Genomic DNA, 14,028 nt, shown 5'->3' on the forward strand with positions numbered 1-14,028 from the left:
CATGCTGGCAACATTGCAAAAACCACTAAACAACTGTTGGCCAAAAATCCCAAGATGAACACCAAACAGCAAGATGTCACCAAGTAAGTTATTGCAGCAAATAAATACCGCTTGCAAGCTAATGGTAAACCACTTATTTTGTATCATATGAATGCAGCAACAAATTAGGATTGTGGTTGGTGCTGTGACAGTGAAGCAGACAGCTTAGATAGCCCACTTTGTTGGAAGCCATCAGCTACCAGAAGAAATGCAATGGTTGTCCATTGGCAGAGTGGGGCAGATGAAACATTGGTTAAATATTCATCACTCTCATGTTCACAGATTGTAACAACACTTCTGCATCCAGAAGCTCAACTAAGTGTGATTAAGGTTAAGAAGAGCTTCAATAACCAATGTCCATCATTACACACCTTACACTGTGGTCTGCATTTGTTGCACGCAAGATTGACTGGACAGTGTTTTAGGGTGCTAAACCAAACACAAGATGAGTAATACTAGTGTGTACTGTAATCTGAAGACTACACAATGGTGGTGTGCATGTAAGGCGACTGGCTGCATATGTATGGTCCACTGTTTGCATCAGCAGAAACGTTTTGCAAATGGCTGCAAAGCAGAGAAAGCATACTTTCTTCACTGATGAATCCCAGTTTAGAATCAGTGTTCTGACCTGGTGAAAATCCAAAACCTATTATTGTTCAACAAACAATAGTAAAATGGATGCCTTCAACTGAGGCAGTATCTATGTATGGGGTGGTACATATTTAGGTGGACATACAGACTTTCCATATAACCAGACTGAATTGTGACTGTGCATGTACCTCATACTTATGTACATACTTAAGTGAGGGCAATAAACAATGATTTCATCCTATGAAACAATTATACAAGGTTCTGCCAAAGACTTGATATCTTCAACAGCAAAGCTGAGCACAGTATTTCAGTGGTTAGGACATGTATTGTGAAGAATCAGGTTTTAAATCCCTGTTTGGAAATCATGATTATCCAGAGTGTTCTCTAATTATTTGGCGTGATTACTTTAGTAGGAGGCACATATTGGCTCCTCCTTGCAGTTTTTATTGTTTATGAATGAGTATGCACATAAAAGGTACCAAAATATTCACAGTGAGGTTAGGACCTTTATCTCTTCCATTCAATTAATATTCATCTCTAATGACTTACAAGACATCAGGATATTGATCTCCAACATACCTTCCTTCCCTTTCCAACAGCAAATAATTTACAACATGCTGCCACAGCTTGGTGTTCTTTTGCAGTCAATCCTTGGGTCAGTTTGCGACAGCTCTTCTCGACTGTCTCTGACATGCTTGCGGCTTCTTTTTAGCTGATAGCACCAGCTGCAGCTATGTCCTTGTTCTCCATATATCTCCCTATGATCTATTTCATATCTACTTTCTCTCTAACAAACTCTTACAGTAGTCTGATGTGTCTCAATATTTCCTTATTAATCATTTAGTCCCCCCCATGAACCATGGACCTTGCCGTTGGTGGGGAGGCTTGCGTGCCTCAGCGATACAGATAGCCGTACCGTAGGTGCAACCACAACGGAGGGGTATCTGTTGAGAGGCCAGACAAACGTGTGGTTCCTGAAGAGGGGCAGCAGCCTTTTCAGTAGTTGCAAGGGCAACAGTCTGGATGATTGACTGATCTGGCCTTGTAACAATAACCAAAACGGCCTTGCTGTGCTGGTACTGCGAACGGCTGAAAGCAAGGGGAAACTACAGCCGTAATTTTTCCCGAGGGCATGCAGCTTTACTGTATGATTACATGATGATGGCGTCCTCTTGGGTAAAATATTCCGGAGGTAAAATAGTCCCCCATTCGGATCTCCGGGCGGGGACTACTCAAGAGGATGTCGTTATCAGGAGAAAGAAAACTGGCGTTCTACGGACCGGAGCGTGGAATGTCAGATCCCTTAATCGGGCAGGTAGGTTAGAAAATTTAAAAAGGGAAATGGATAGGTTGAAGTTAGATATAGTGGAAATTAGTGAAGTTCGGTGGCAGGAGGAACAAGACTTCTGGTCAGGTGACTACAGGGTTATAAACACAAAATCAAATAGGGGTAATGCAGGAGTAGGTTTAATAATGAATAGGAAAATAGGAATGCGAGTAAGCTACTACAAACAGCATAGTGAACGCATTATTGTGGCCAAGATAGATACGAAGCCCACACCTACTACAGTACTACAAGTTTATATGCCAACTAGCTCTGCAGATGACGAAGAAATTGAAGAAATGTATGATGAAATAAAAGAAATTATTCAGATTGTGAAGGGAGACGAAAATTTAATAGTCATGGGTGACTGGAATTCGAGTGTAGGAAAAGGGAGAGAAGGAAACATAGTAGGTGAATATGGATTGGGGGACAGAAATGAAAGAGGAAGCCGCCTGGTAGAATTTTGCACAGAGCACAACATAATCATAGCTAACACTTGGTTTAAGAATCATGAAAGAAGGTTGTATACATGGAAGAACCCTGGAGATACTAAAAGGTATCAGATAGATTATATAATGGTAAGACTGAGATTTAGGAACCAGATTTTAAATTGTAAGACATTTCCAGCGGCAGATGTGGACTCTGACCACAATCTATTGGTTATGACCTGTAGATTAAAACTAAAGAAACTGCAAAAAGGTGGGAATTTAAGGAGATAGGACCTGGATAAACTGAAAGAACCAGAGGTTGTACTGAGTTTCAGGGAGAGCATAAGGGAGCAATTGACAGGAATGGGGGAATTAAATACAGTAGAAGAAGAATGGGTAGCTTTGAGGGATGAAGTAGTGACAGCAGCAGAGGATCAAGTAGGTAAAAAGACGAGGGCTAGTAGAAATCCTTGGGTAACAGAAGAAATATTGAATTTAATTGATGAAAGGAGAAAATATAAAAATGCAGTAAGTGAAACAGGCAAAAAGGAATACAAACGTCTCAAAAATGAGATCGACAGGAAGTGCAAAATGGCTAAGCAGGGATGGCTAGAGGACAAATGTAAGGATGTAGAGGCCTATCTCACTAGGGGTAAGATAGATACCGCCTACAGGAAAATTAAAGAGATCTTTGGAGATAAGAGAACGACTTGTATGAATATCAAGAGCTCAGATGGAAACCCAGTTCTAAGCAAAGAAGGGAAAGCAGAAAGGTGGAAGGAGTATATAGAGGGTCTATACAAGGGCGATGTACTTGAGGACAATATTATGGAAATGGAAGAGGATGTAGATGAAGATGAAATGGGAGATATGATACTGCGTGAAGAGTTTGACAGAGCACTGAAAGACCTGAGTCGAAACAAGGCCCCCGGAGTAGACAATATTCCATTGGAACTACTGACAGACGTGGGAGAGCCAGTCCTGACAAAACTCTACCATCTGGTGAGCAAGATGTATGAAACAGGCGAAATACCCTCAGACTTCAAGAAGAATATAATAATTCCAATCCCAAAGAAAGCAGGTGTTGACAGATGTGAAAATTACCGAACTATCAGCTTAATAAGTCACAGCTGCAAAATACTAACACGAATTCTTTACAGACGAATGGAAAAACTAGTAGAAGCCAACCTCGGGGAAGATCAGTTTGGATTCCGTAGAAACACTGGAACACGTGAGGTAATACTGACCTTATGATTTATCTTAGAAGAAAGATTAAGGAAAGGCAAACCTACGTTTCTAGCATTTGTAGACTTAGAGAAAGCTTTTGACAATGTTGACTGGAATACTCTCTTTCAAATTCTAAAGGTGGCAGGGGTAAAATACAGGGAGCGAAAGGCTATTTACAATTTGTACAGAAACCAGATGGCAGTTATAAGGGTCGAGGGGCATGAAAGGGAAGCAGTGGTTGGGAAGGGAGTAAGACAGGGTTGTAGCCTCTCCCCGATGTTGTTCAATCTGTATATTGAGCAAGCAGTAAAGGAAACAAAAGAAAAATTCGGAGTAGGTATTCAAATTCATGGAGAAGAAATAAAAACTTTGAGGTTCGCTGATGACATTGTAATTCTGTCAGAGACAGCAAAGGACTTGGAAGAGCAGTTGAATGGAATGGACAGTGTCTTGAAAGGAGGATATAAGATGAACATCAACAAAAGCAAAACAAGGATAATGGAATGTAGTCGAATTAAGTCGGGTGATGCTGAGGGAATTAGATTAGGAAATGAGGCACTTAAAGTAGTAAAGGAGTTTTGCTATTTGGGGAGCAAAATAACTGATGATGGTCGAAGTAGAGAGGATATAAAATGTAGGCTGGCAATGGCAAGGAAAGCGTTTCTGAAGAAGAGAAATTTGTTAACATCCAGTATTGATTTAAGTGTCAGGAAGTCATTTCTGAAAGTATTCGTATGGAGTGTAGCCATGTATGGAAGTGAAACATGGACGATAAATAGTTTGGACAAGAAGAGAATAGAAGCTTTCGAAATGTGGTGCTACAGAAGAATGCTAAAGATTAGATGGGTAGATCACATAACTAATGAGGAAGTATTGAATAGGATTGGGGAGAAGAGAAGTTTGTGGCACAACTTGACCAGAAGAAGGGATCGGTTGGTAGGACATGTTCTGAGGCATCAAGGGATCACCAATTTAGTATTGGAGGGCAGCGTGGAGGGTAAAAATCGTAGAGGGAGACCAAGAGATGAATACACTAATCAGATTCAGAAGGATGTAGGTTGCAGTAGGTACTGGGAGATGAAAAAGCTTGCACAGGATAGAGTAGCATGGAGAGCTGCATCAAACCAGTCTCAGGACTGAAGACCACAACAACAACAACAATCATTTAGTCCGAGCAGCATATTTTAGGTACAGTAGGAAACCAAAATACAGTTAGTTTTCTTGCTGAATGCACTGCAGCAACGATGAAGAGTTATTGCTTGCTCCCTGCCTCTAGTCTGTGAGGGTTAAAATAAATGTGGACACACAGTATGATACATTTTGTTCGGTTTATAATTTTAATAGAAGGGCAGAGGCAGAAACATTACGTGTTTCAAGATGGTGAAAGTAGGAGAAGGGTTACTGCCAACATCACAACATAAAATATTGCACTGCCTTTCACAAAGACAATAACCATTAGGGTAAGAACTGATGGGAGTGCTTAAAGTTGTTTTTTACGTTATCAGACACAATGAACCTACTTGGCATACACACATTTGGTGCTAAATCAACTTGACAAAGGGTTACCATATGTTTTGCGAGAAAGAGCACCACATCACATGGTGTACCGGTACCTACTTCGACACACACAACTACATTAAGAATATGAAGCTGCAGAAATTTCTTAGCAAGATCTAGCTACGTTAGAGAACTAGGATCATTATTAAAGAGACAAACTTTATGAATTTAGAGAATTCTAATTCTATTTGACTATAATTTATTCAGGCTATAGTTATTGAAGAAAAATACCTATTCTTACAGTCATAAACAAAGAAATTATGTACTAGCTCCTCACTTCTGTAACCTTCTAGATAACAGAAATAAACAAAATAAATACTCTTAGAGAGTGAAAAGTCAGGAAATTGTTCATTCTGAATTCTCCGGAGTCGCAATAATTCACAAACTACCAATGCGTCTCATGTCATCTGTATCTCTGGAGTTAGAATGAGGTAATCGTTATTGTTATTATTTCTGGAGGTTTTGCAGGCATTGTTTATAGTTCATGAATCAGTTGTATGTATAAAATATAATCTTTAACTTGCCGGGACAACAGAACATATACTGTACGAAACAATCATATTTTTCATTATTACTCTGTGGCGCACGAAGTCTGCTCCAATGCTAGTAACTAAAAGAGCGAATTACCGGATTTCCAGTGTCTCCTGGTTGTCCTTGAAGGCCACGCATACCAGGCAGCCCTGTTTCCCCCTGAAAAAAAGTATTAAACACCAATCAGTCCAAAGAAGTAAATCACTGTTACTACAATGAACACCTGTTCACAGCTCAAAAAAAGAATAGTGGCCAGAACGGAAACATATGCTGATCTAAATTATTTGTCACATTTGTTTTTTTTTTTTTTTTTTTTTTTTTTTTTTTTTTTAACGGAGGAAAAAGAGATACGGCACTTCTCAACTCTCTTGTTTTACGAACTATACTTGATCTAGAGATTTTTAGTGCTACGTGCTCGGTACTAAAGACCATAAGCATTCCATGAAGCGGTTTTCTCTATATCTCTGATCGTGGAACAATTTTCAAAGGCCATTTCCAAGTAATAATTGGTTCGACAATGTTTCGTTTTAAGGTTGCACACATTAAAAAAAGTAACTTATCTCTGTTCGGTGAAAGTCGGCTAACTTCGTGTCACTCCGGAATCCTTACACTCGCCAACCTAAGTCGAACACACACCAGACGCGCCATGGCTCAGAACGCGCGGCGCATAGCAGCGCAGAATGGAACACGAGAACGTACGCGTCAATAAAAATGGAAAGAGGAACGCCGTCTAAGCAAAGCCGCGCACGAACGAACCATTTCCTTTGATGTAGCGACACTTATTCGTTGTTGCGCGGATCGGCGGGGATTGACGAACACACCGGCCGCGATGCGCCGAGCCTCTTGTCTTGTGGCAGGCGGCCAGCTCGGTACGGCCGTTTGGAAGCAACCCTAGCTACGTAACGATATTCTGCGCTTTAACAATAAGTAACCATTGTGAACACAAAGTTTATTCGTGTATAGAGTAATTGTTTACATTATTTATAAAAATGAGCGAAGAGGCTGTACTCTTTGTTCACAAGGTGATGAACGAATTCTGAGAGGGGCTCGAACAGCGGAAGAAGCAAGCTTCGCCCACTGCCACCCAGCACACTCTCTATCATTAAAATGACTGTATATGTGACGCTGAATCGCGTCTAGAGCGGAAGGATTCGGTAATGTTTGATTAGCACTCTGTATGAAAAGCGTGTATATCGCTAGTATCTGGTGTGTGTGTGTGTGTGTGTGTGTGTGTGCCCTTTTTTTTATCGTGTGCAATGAAATAGGAAATTAAAGCGCCAGATGCAGAATTCGGATCCAAACACTACAACAAACAAAGCGGGACAAGTTGAAGTAACTAACTGTTGTGGTTGTTCGGCAATGGCGAACGGCTTGGGCGTGATGTTGAACGCTCTGGAGGAAACCAGCTCCAGTCTGTGAAGTGTCACCTACCACGTAATTCTAATCAACCTATAGTAATAGTTCCTCACTTAATACCATTATCAAGGCTGTACAGAGCACAGTTGATAGTGTTCATAGCTTCATTTTCATATTTTCGTAGTGATGAGTTGGTATGTGGCGTTGGTACTTACGGGTTGTCCCGGTCTGCCAGGCACGCCGCGGTCTCCCTTGACGCCTTTGGAGTTGACGCCGCCGTCGCCCGGGTCGCCAGTGGGTCCCTGCTCTCCAGGAGAGCCCTCCATGCCTCGTGGCCCTGGCCCACCGGGGATTCCCCTCGTTCCGGGGATTCCGTCCGTCCCGTTGCAGCCGTCCAGCCCGTCAGGACCGCGCGGCCCAGCATCTCCCGGCCTTCCCTGCAACATCAACCCTCCAACATACTCACGTGCCCTCTGGATCTGTTTCCGGTAGTACGAAACGAATCTTATAAATTACCTTTTAAAATTAATCCAACAGTTCAGGAATTAATCTACAGATTGTGTGGTAGTACCTGCACTTTACTTTAAAAATACAGTGAGGTTGGCAAAATTTGCAGATGGCCAGACGTAAAGTAAAAACATTACGTGGAAGATTATCGTGAACACAGTTTTAACAGACTTTAATTTTTGTCTCAGTTCGAGTTTGTCACTGAGCTAATATTCCCATTTTTCCAGAATGATTAAATCTTTCTGGCAGCGTTACAGTCAGAATTAATGAATTCCAAAATATGCTGCATAAGGACTATTGCGAACGCAGTCCGCAAACTAATTGGAATTTCAAGAAAATTTTGTGTGTCTAGCTGCATGAGGAGCCCCGGTGGCGTACCGCACACGCAAGGTGTCCTATATGACTGAAGCCCCCAGACGAAAAAGTACTGCAATCAATGGTTTGTTTGCTAACAGGCGGAATATTCAGATAAACCTAGGTCTACGCAACAGGCATGTTGATGGCTTCGTAAGAACTGTGTTGTTGTGTCAGTACTCAGTGGGTGGGAAAATACATCTTTACATGCACCTATTTAACTACACCTTTAGCCCACCAGTTAGTTCAAAATGGTTCAAATGGCTCTGAGCACTATGGGACTTAACATCTGTGGTCATCAGTCCCCTAGAACTTAGAACTGCTTAAACCTAACTAACCTAAGGACATCACACACAACCATGCCCGAGGCAGGATTTGAACCTGCGACCGTAGCGGTCGTGCGGCTCCGGACTGAGCGCCTAGAACCGCTAGACCACCGCGGCCGGCCCACCAGTTAGTCTGTCAACTTTAATTCATATAAAGTTTGCATTAACTGCAGGGTCAACTGTTATTGGCCGGAAGCAGATTGGCCACAGATACGTAATAGATTTATCTGTACGTTTGACTGGATAGAACTTATCCCCCACAGCGCCCTCGCTAAGAGAGCACGTATAGCTCGTCCGGTACACATTGCACTATAACAATTGGCGGTCCTTTTTGTGGCTCTTCCACAACAAGCAGTGACTTTATATAGTGCCCTCTGAAAAAGAACGCAGCTATCATGGCGACAATTGAACTAACTTATCTGCGATCTACAAGAAAAAGCCTGAAAAATTTGAGAAGGGTTTCTGATACATTCTCTCGTTTCCAGTAGACACGCGACAATAGCATACAGCCTTGTTTATTACTGCACTGTACAACGATGTTTGACTATTATCCGCGATGCAAACCTATCCGAAGTCGTTATCTACGGAGATATTCATTAGCTGTCAGCAATGAGCTAAAATGAGAGCATTTCTGTCAGTTGGTTTTCTTTTCTTCTATTTATTTTTTACATTTCAGTGTACCTCATAAAATCACATTTAGCATTTGGAAATTCCGTACTTTGGCTATCATGTTTCATTGGTTCAACGAATTCGAGCAAGAAGGAAATTTTCATGAAGATGAAAGTCGGCCTACAGCGTAGCAATCGCCGCCACCAGAGACAACGATTTTGAAATTTGAATAACGACTGCAGAGAACGCCCGTGGCACAAATTCTGCGTGGTCTTCATGTTGTACTGGCAAATGGCTTTAAAACCTTAGACAATAGTTTTGACTTTGGAAACGTTATAGTCGGCGATTAACAAAAACAAAGGACTCAAGAGTTTGAAATTCCAAGAAAAGGTGCTTAATTGGTTTTATTTTAGAAGCTCAGAATCGAAATAGACGGGGATGAAATGTGGAGTTTTCAATTTGACTGAAAGACGAAGTCATGCATTTGAAGTCCAGGTTTCTCGCCGTTAGCTGTCAGTGGTGAAGATGCTATCAGCAAGCTGTTGAAACAGGCGCAGGGGTGGATTTTTGAAACGAAGTCGGTTTGTTGTCAACCCGGGGATACCTTCATGGATGGAAAGTTGAAGATTATTCATTATTTTGGAATATTCTTTCAACGGGGCTTCTCGTTCTCTTAACATAGGAGGGGCTATGTGGTTGATTCTTGGAAACCAGTAGGGTGGAGTAGTTCTTATGCACCCAGAGATGATTTTAACGGTTGTATTGATCTGAGTCGTCATCATCATCACATTCATCGGAATTTCCTTGCTTTGTAAACGATATGCCGCCATTGATTTCTGTCCTGGTATAGCCTTTTTCTCGTCACTGTATCCCGCGTTACTCCTCTCTTCTTGAGATCTTCGTTAACCTGGTCTACCCATCTCTTCTCCGCCGCCCTATCAGCCGATTTCCTGGTACCTCCATCTCCACATAAAGAAGTGGAGTGCGAGTCGGGTTCATCCGCTTCACATGACCTGGCCACTCCAATCTCGCAGCAGTCATTCATTCTTTCCTCCATGGGCAAGGTCACCTGCATATCTCTCCTTAATATTCGTTCCTGACTCCGTCTCTCCTGGTTTTTTTGTAGAGCTGACCTAGGGAACTTCATTCACATAGTTGTATTTGACTTATTTATGACACAGGTCTTCAGGCTATACGTCATTATCAGCAGGAGATAGGTTTTATACATGGTCTGTTTAGTTCTTAGAGGGACTCCCTTGCCCCTGATTAGGTTTCATACCTGGTGGAAGAAGCTAATCCTTTTCCTACTCTTTCCCACTTTTTAAAGCTTCTAGTTTGGCACTTCCATCCCTTGATACGACTTTACCCAGATAACTGAAACTTTTCATAATTCAGCCTTATCTTCTTCCAGTACGATGTTACAAGGTGTGGGTGTCCCACTCATATCCATTGCCATTGTCTCGCTCTCACTCACAGTCAACTTGAATTCTAAGTTTTTTATTCCAGTAATCCGGTCTACTCTGAGCCTCCATTTCTGTCACTCCACAAATGGTGATTTCATCAGCAAAAGCAAAAACATTCAAATCTTCATTTTCTACTTCCTTATTTCTTTCACGAATTTCTCCATAATCGTAATGAAGAGTAATGGGGTAAGCAAACTGCCTTGCTAACACCTCTGAGAGTTTATTTTATTTATGTGATGGCTGTTCAACCACACCGTAGTTCAATGTTCAGCCGCAGAAAAGGCTAAACTAAACGCAGAAGGTCGGAGAGTATCTGCTTATGCTCCTCAGTTAGTACCGCAGAGTTTTTGGATAAGGTTGCTTCGTGTGTTTATTTTCCAAGAAGTCTTTTCGAAATGCTTCCTGAAAGACAGTGTCCTACCAAGATAATGCCAAGATAATTTGTGTGACTGATAGACAGGCACTTTGTCGTTCATACGGACCTTCAGTTTAAAGTCTGCTGCTCTGTTGTTTGAGTGGTAACGCTGATTTTGGTTTTAGAAACATTCAGTATGAGTCTCCACATAGTAAAATATTTGTGTAGTTCGTCGAGATCATCAGTTGGAGTGTTTTCAGCACTTCTGAACTCCTTGTGCTGAACCGCAAGTGCTAGATTGTCAACATATCTAAACTTCTTTGCTCTTCTTCAGGTTTGTCAGAAATACACATACCAAGAGAAGTTTTCCATCGCTCCGAAATGTCGTGCAGGTATGTTGCTACTGCGACCGCTATGCACCGAGCGGAAGATTATCCCTCAGCGCTACCTACGGTTAGAGCTCCGCAATCGAATGGTCTGCAGCATTTCAGCTGCAAGTAAAGTACCAATAGAGGCGCATCAGAGACATCTTTGAAACGGCAGAGTGCACATCCATCATGCCCTGAAGGACAGTCGCGACCAATGATCGGGTCCGCATCATCAAGTTACGTGCAGCAGGCTTGTCAGCTAGGGAAGTAGCGCTCGACCAGCGCACCGGAGTCAAAGTGATGTGGTGCGGAAATGGAATAGGTTCCAGTTGACAGATAGTGTTACGGACATACACAGCACAGGCGTCCACGTTTGGCAGGCGCAGAGGATGCTCGATATCTACGACTTATGAGTCAAAGGAACCGTGGGCTGAGTGCTCCAGAACTGAATTCCGTGTTTGAAGAGGACGCCATGTATCGCATCAAACTGTTAGTAGACGATCGCATGATGCGAATATCCATACCAAACGACCATGGCAATCACCATGTCGTACACCGCCACACCATAGTCTCCGTTAAATGAAATGAAGTCCCATGCTTCTTTACAGAGCGTAGGGGAACGATGCGGGAGACCCGCACCGCCTTACTAGGCAAGGTCCTAATGGAGGTGGTTTGCCGTTGCCTTCCTCCGACCGTAATGGGGATGAATGATGATGATGAAGACGAGACAACCACACCCAGTCATCTCGAGGCAGGAAAAATCCCTGACCCCGCCGGGAATCGAACCCGGGACCCCGTGCTCGGGAAGCGAGAACGCTACCGCGAGACCACGAGGGGTTACAGATAGGCAAAAAATCATGCAGAATGGACGTCCCACGATTAGCATCGGGTGTTGTTCACGGATGAAACTCGGATCTGTTTGTACCCTAAGAGTCTCAGACAACATGTTTGATGAGAGCCCGATAATATAGAATTCCTCCAACACTGTGATCCACATGTGCAACCAGATGGTGGTGTAGTGATGTTCTGTACACCTCTCGTGGTTGTTGAGCACATGGTTGTTGAGGGCGTGGTTGTTCAGGGCACTGTCCTACGGTACAGGGACGAGATTTTGCAACCAATACTGGGTCCGTATTGGCAATATTTTAGTGACAATTTCATCTTGATTGGTAACAGCTCGCTCGCTCATCGTGTCATCCTCGTGAACACTTCCCTTCAGCACGCTAAGATTACCAGAATGGAGGGGCCTGCCTGTTACCCGGATGGGAACCCAATCGAACATGTGTGGAATCGGTTGAAACGAGCTGTTTTTGGACGTCGACAACTACCATGCACTCTCGGCGACTTACGCACAGTCTCCAATGAGGAGTGCGACAGTTAGGACCAAGGCTGACTTAGTTATTTCATCGATGGTTTGCCACGACGAATCCAAGCCTTCAGCCGAGCAAGGAGACGTTCCACCACGTATTGACGTTATCCAGTTAAACACACACACACACACACACACACACACACACACACATTACATCTGGACACATTACTAACGAATAAGTGCGTAATTCAGAGCGGGTTTTGTTTTCCGTCCTATGAATTTCTAAATAAGGGAGTGATGCAAAACTTCTGTTGATGTGTGTATAAAGGTTGAAAAGTGTAGGGGATACTACTGACCCTTGAGGTGGTCCATTATTTAGTTTCATTTCTTTGCTTATGAAATTTCCCTGGAGTACACGTAAGTGCTGTCTGAGAGCATTTAATTTGTAATCGCAATGTGGTATAGCAGGGGATGATTCTGATTGACTTACATAAGAGCTCTTCTTTCATACTGTATCGTAAGAGACAATCAAGCCGACAAACATTACAGATGTCTTCAGTTGTTTCTGCAATACAACTTCGATTTGTGTAGTCAGGTTTAGAACCCGGTTTGTGCAGCTTCTAGTTCAACGGGGACATCATCCCTCATTCTTGTGCTTATCCTATTTCATAGAAGTCTGTCCAAGAGTTTATAGCAACAGCTGAGAAGTGCTGTTGGGCGATTTCCGCGATTTTATAATTTATTACGAGGCAGTGATGTGAACATTTTTAATAAGAGATATCTCTCCTTTTCCCCCTTGTATAAAGCATTTCTCTTTGGTGATTAGCTGTTTCTAAGCTCTGACAGATTCTGAGCTAAAATGAGTGACTAATAACCCAAAAGTCTGATTTTGAACTTGTTAATGATTGATTAATAAATCCGACTTCTATCTGCGGCGATAATTTGTGTATGTACAAATACCAAGATGCACTTTCTTTTGGATTCCACCTGCCTTCCAATAGACCGAATTGTTGGCTTACAGAACTCTGGGAGTGAAATGAATATTACCGCCAACAGGGTGGTATTGTATTTAGTATATAGTATTGCTGTGTCCCAACCATGTTTAAACTTTAAATCAACTCTCTTTCGAATAGGCCTTTCATTCTGATGCTGTTTCCCCAGTAAGAAGTCACTGTTGTTATTCATGTCATTGAAAAACAAAAAACCAAGTGCGATGTTTGGTTTGGAGCTTGCAGAATGTTGTCGATGAAGTCATATCGACACAACAGGTACCAATGTGAAAATAACAACTGGGATGGGCTTGCGAGCATTAAAACGTAACTTTAAGCTACTAAGGAAGGGAAACTTGGTATACATACAAGACAAACATTTGTCAAACATTTGGAGAATTATAAATCATGGGTGTAAATTCTGGACGTATCAAAATCAGGACGGTTGAAACTGGAAGAAGAAGAAGAAGAAATGTATCTGTGGGGAAGATAAAAGAAACATCCTCAGTGGAGATAAAACCCAACGACATAGCGCTGCAAGAAATCAACTGAAAAAGAACTATGTGGAACACCGAAGATATTAGGATAAAAAGTAATTGGAGTCTTATTTTTGCAAAATACTCTCTTGGAGAACGTCTCTGAAGCAGAGATTCTTGGGAAATTAATCATAGCGTAGACCCAGGGCTTCACTA

At 42.3% G+C, this 14,028-nt stretch overlaps 1 protein-coding gene across 1 annotated transcript in view; it reads right to left on the reverse strand.

Annotated features, from left to right (window-relative positions):
• The window catches only part of LOC126484272 (collagen alpha-5(IV) chain-like), a 609,631-nt gene that overhangs the window by 185,921 nt on the left and 409,682 nt on the right, over positions 1–14,028 (reverse strand). Inside the window, exons 4-5 of the mRNA XM_050107696.1 lie at positions 7,269–7,490; positions 5,794–5,856 (exon numbers count right to left, since the gene is read on the reverse strand). Coding sequence (XP_049963653.1) covers positions 5,794–5,856; positions 7,269–7,490 — 285 coding nt within the window. The remainder of the gene's footprint in view (positions 1–5,793; positions 5,857–7,268; positions 7,491–14,028) is intronic.

Source organism: Schistocerca serialis, chromosome 6 (assembly GCF_023864345.2).
Source record: "Schistocerca serialis cubense isolate TAMUIC-IGC-003099 chromosome 6, iqSchSeri2.2, whole genome shotgun sequence".
NCBI lineage: Eukaryota > Metazoa > Arthropoda > Insecta > Orthoptera > Acrididae > Schistocerca > Schistocerca serialis.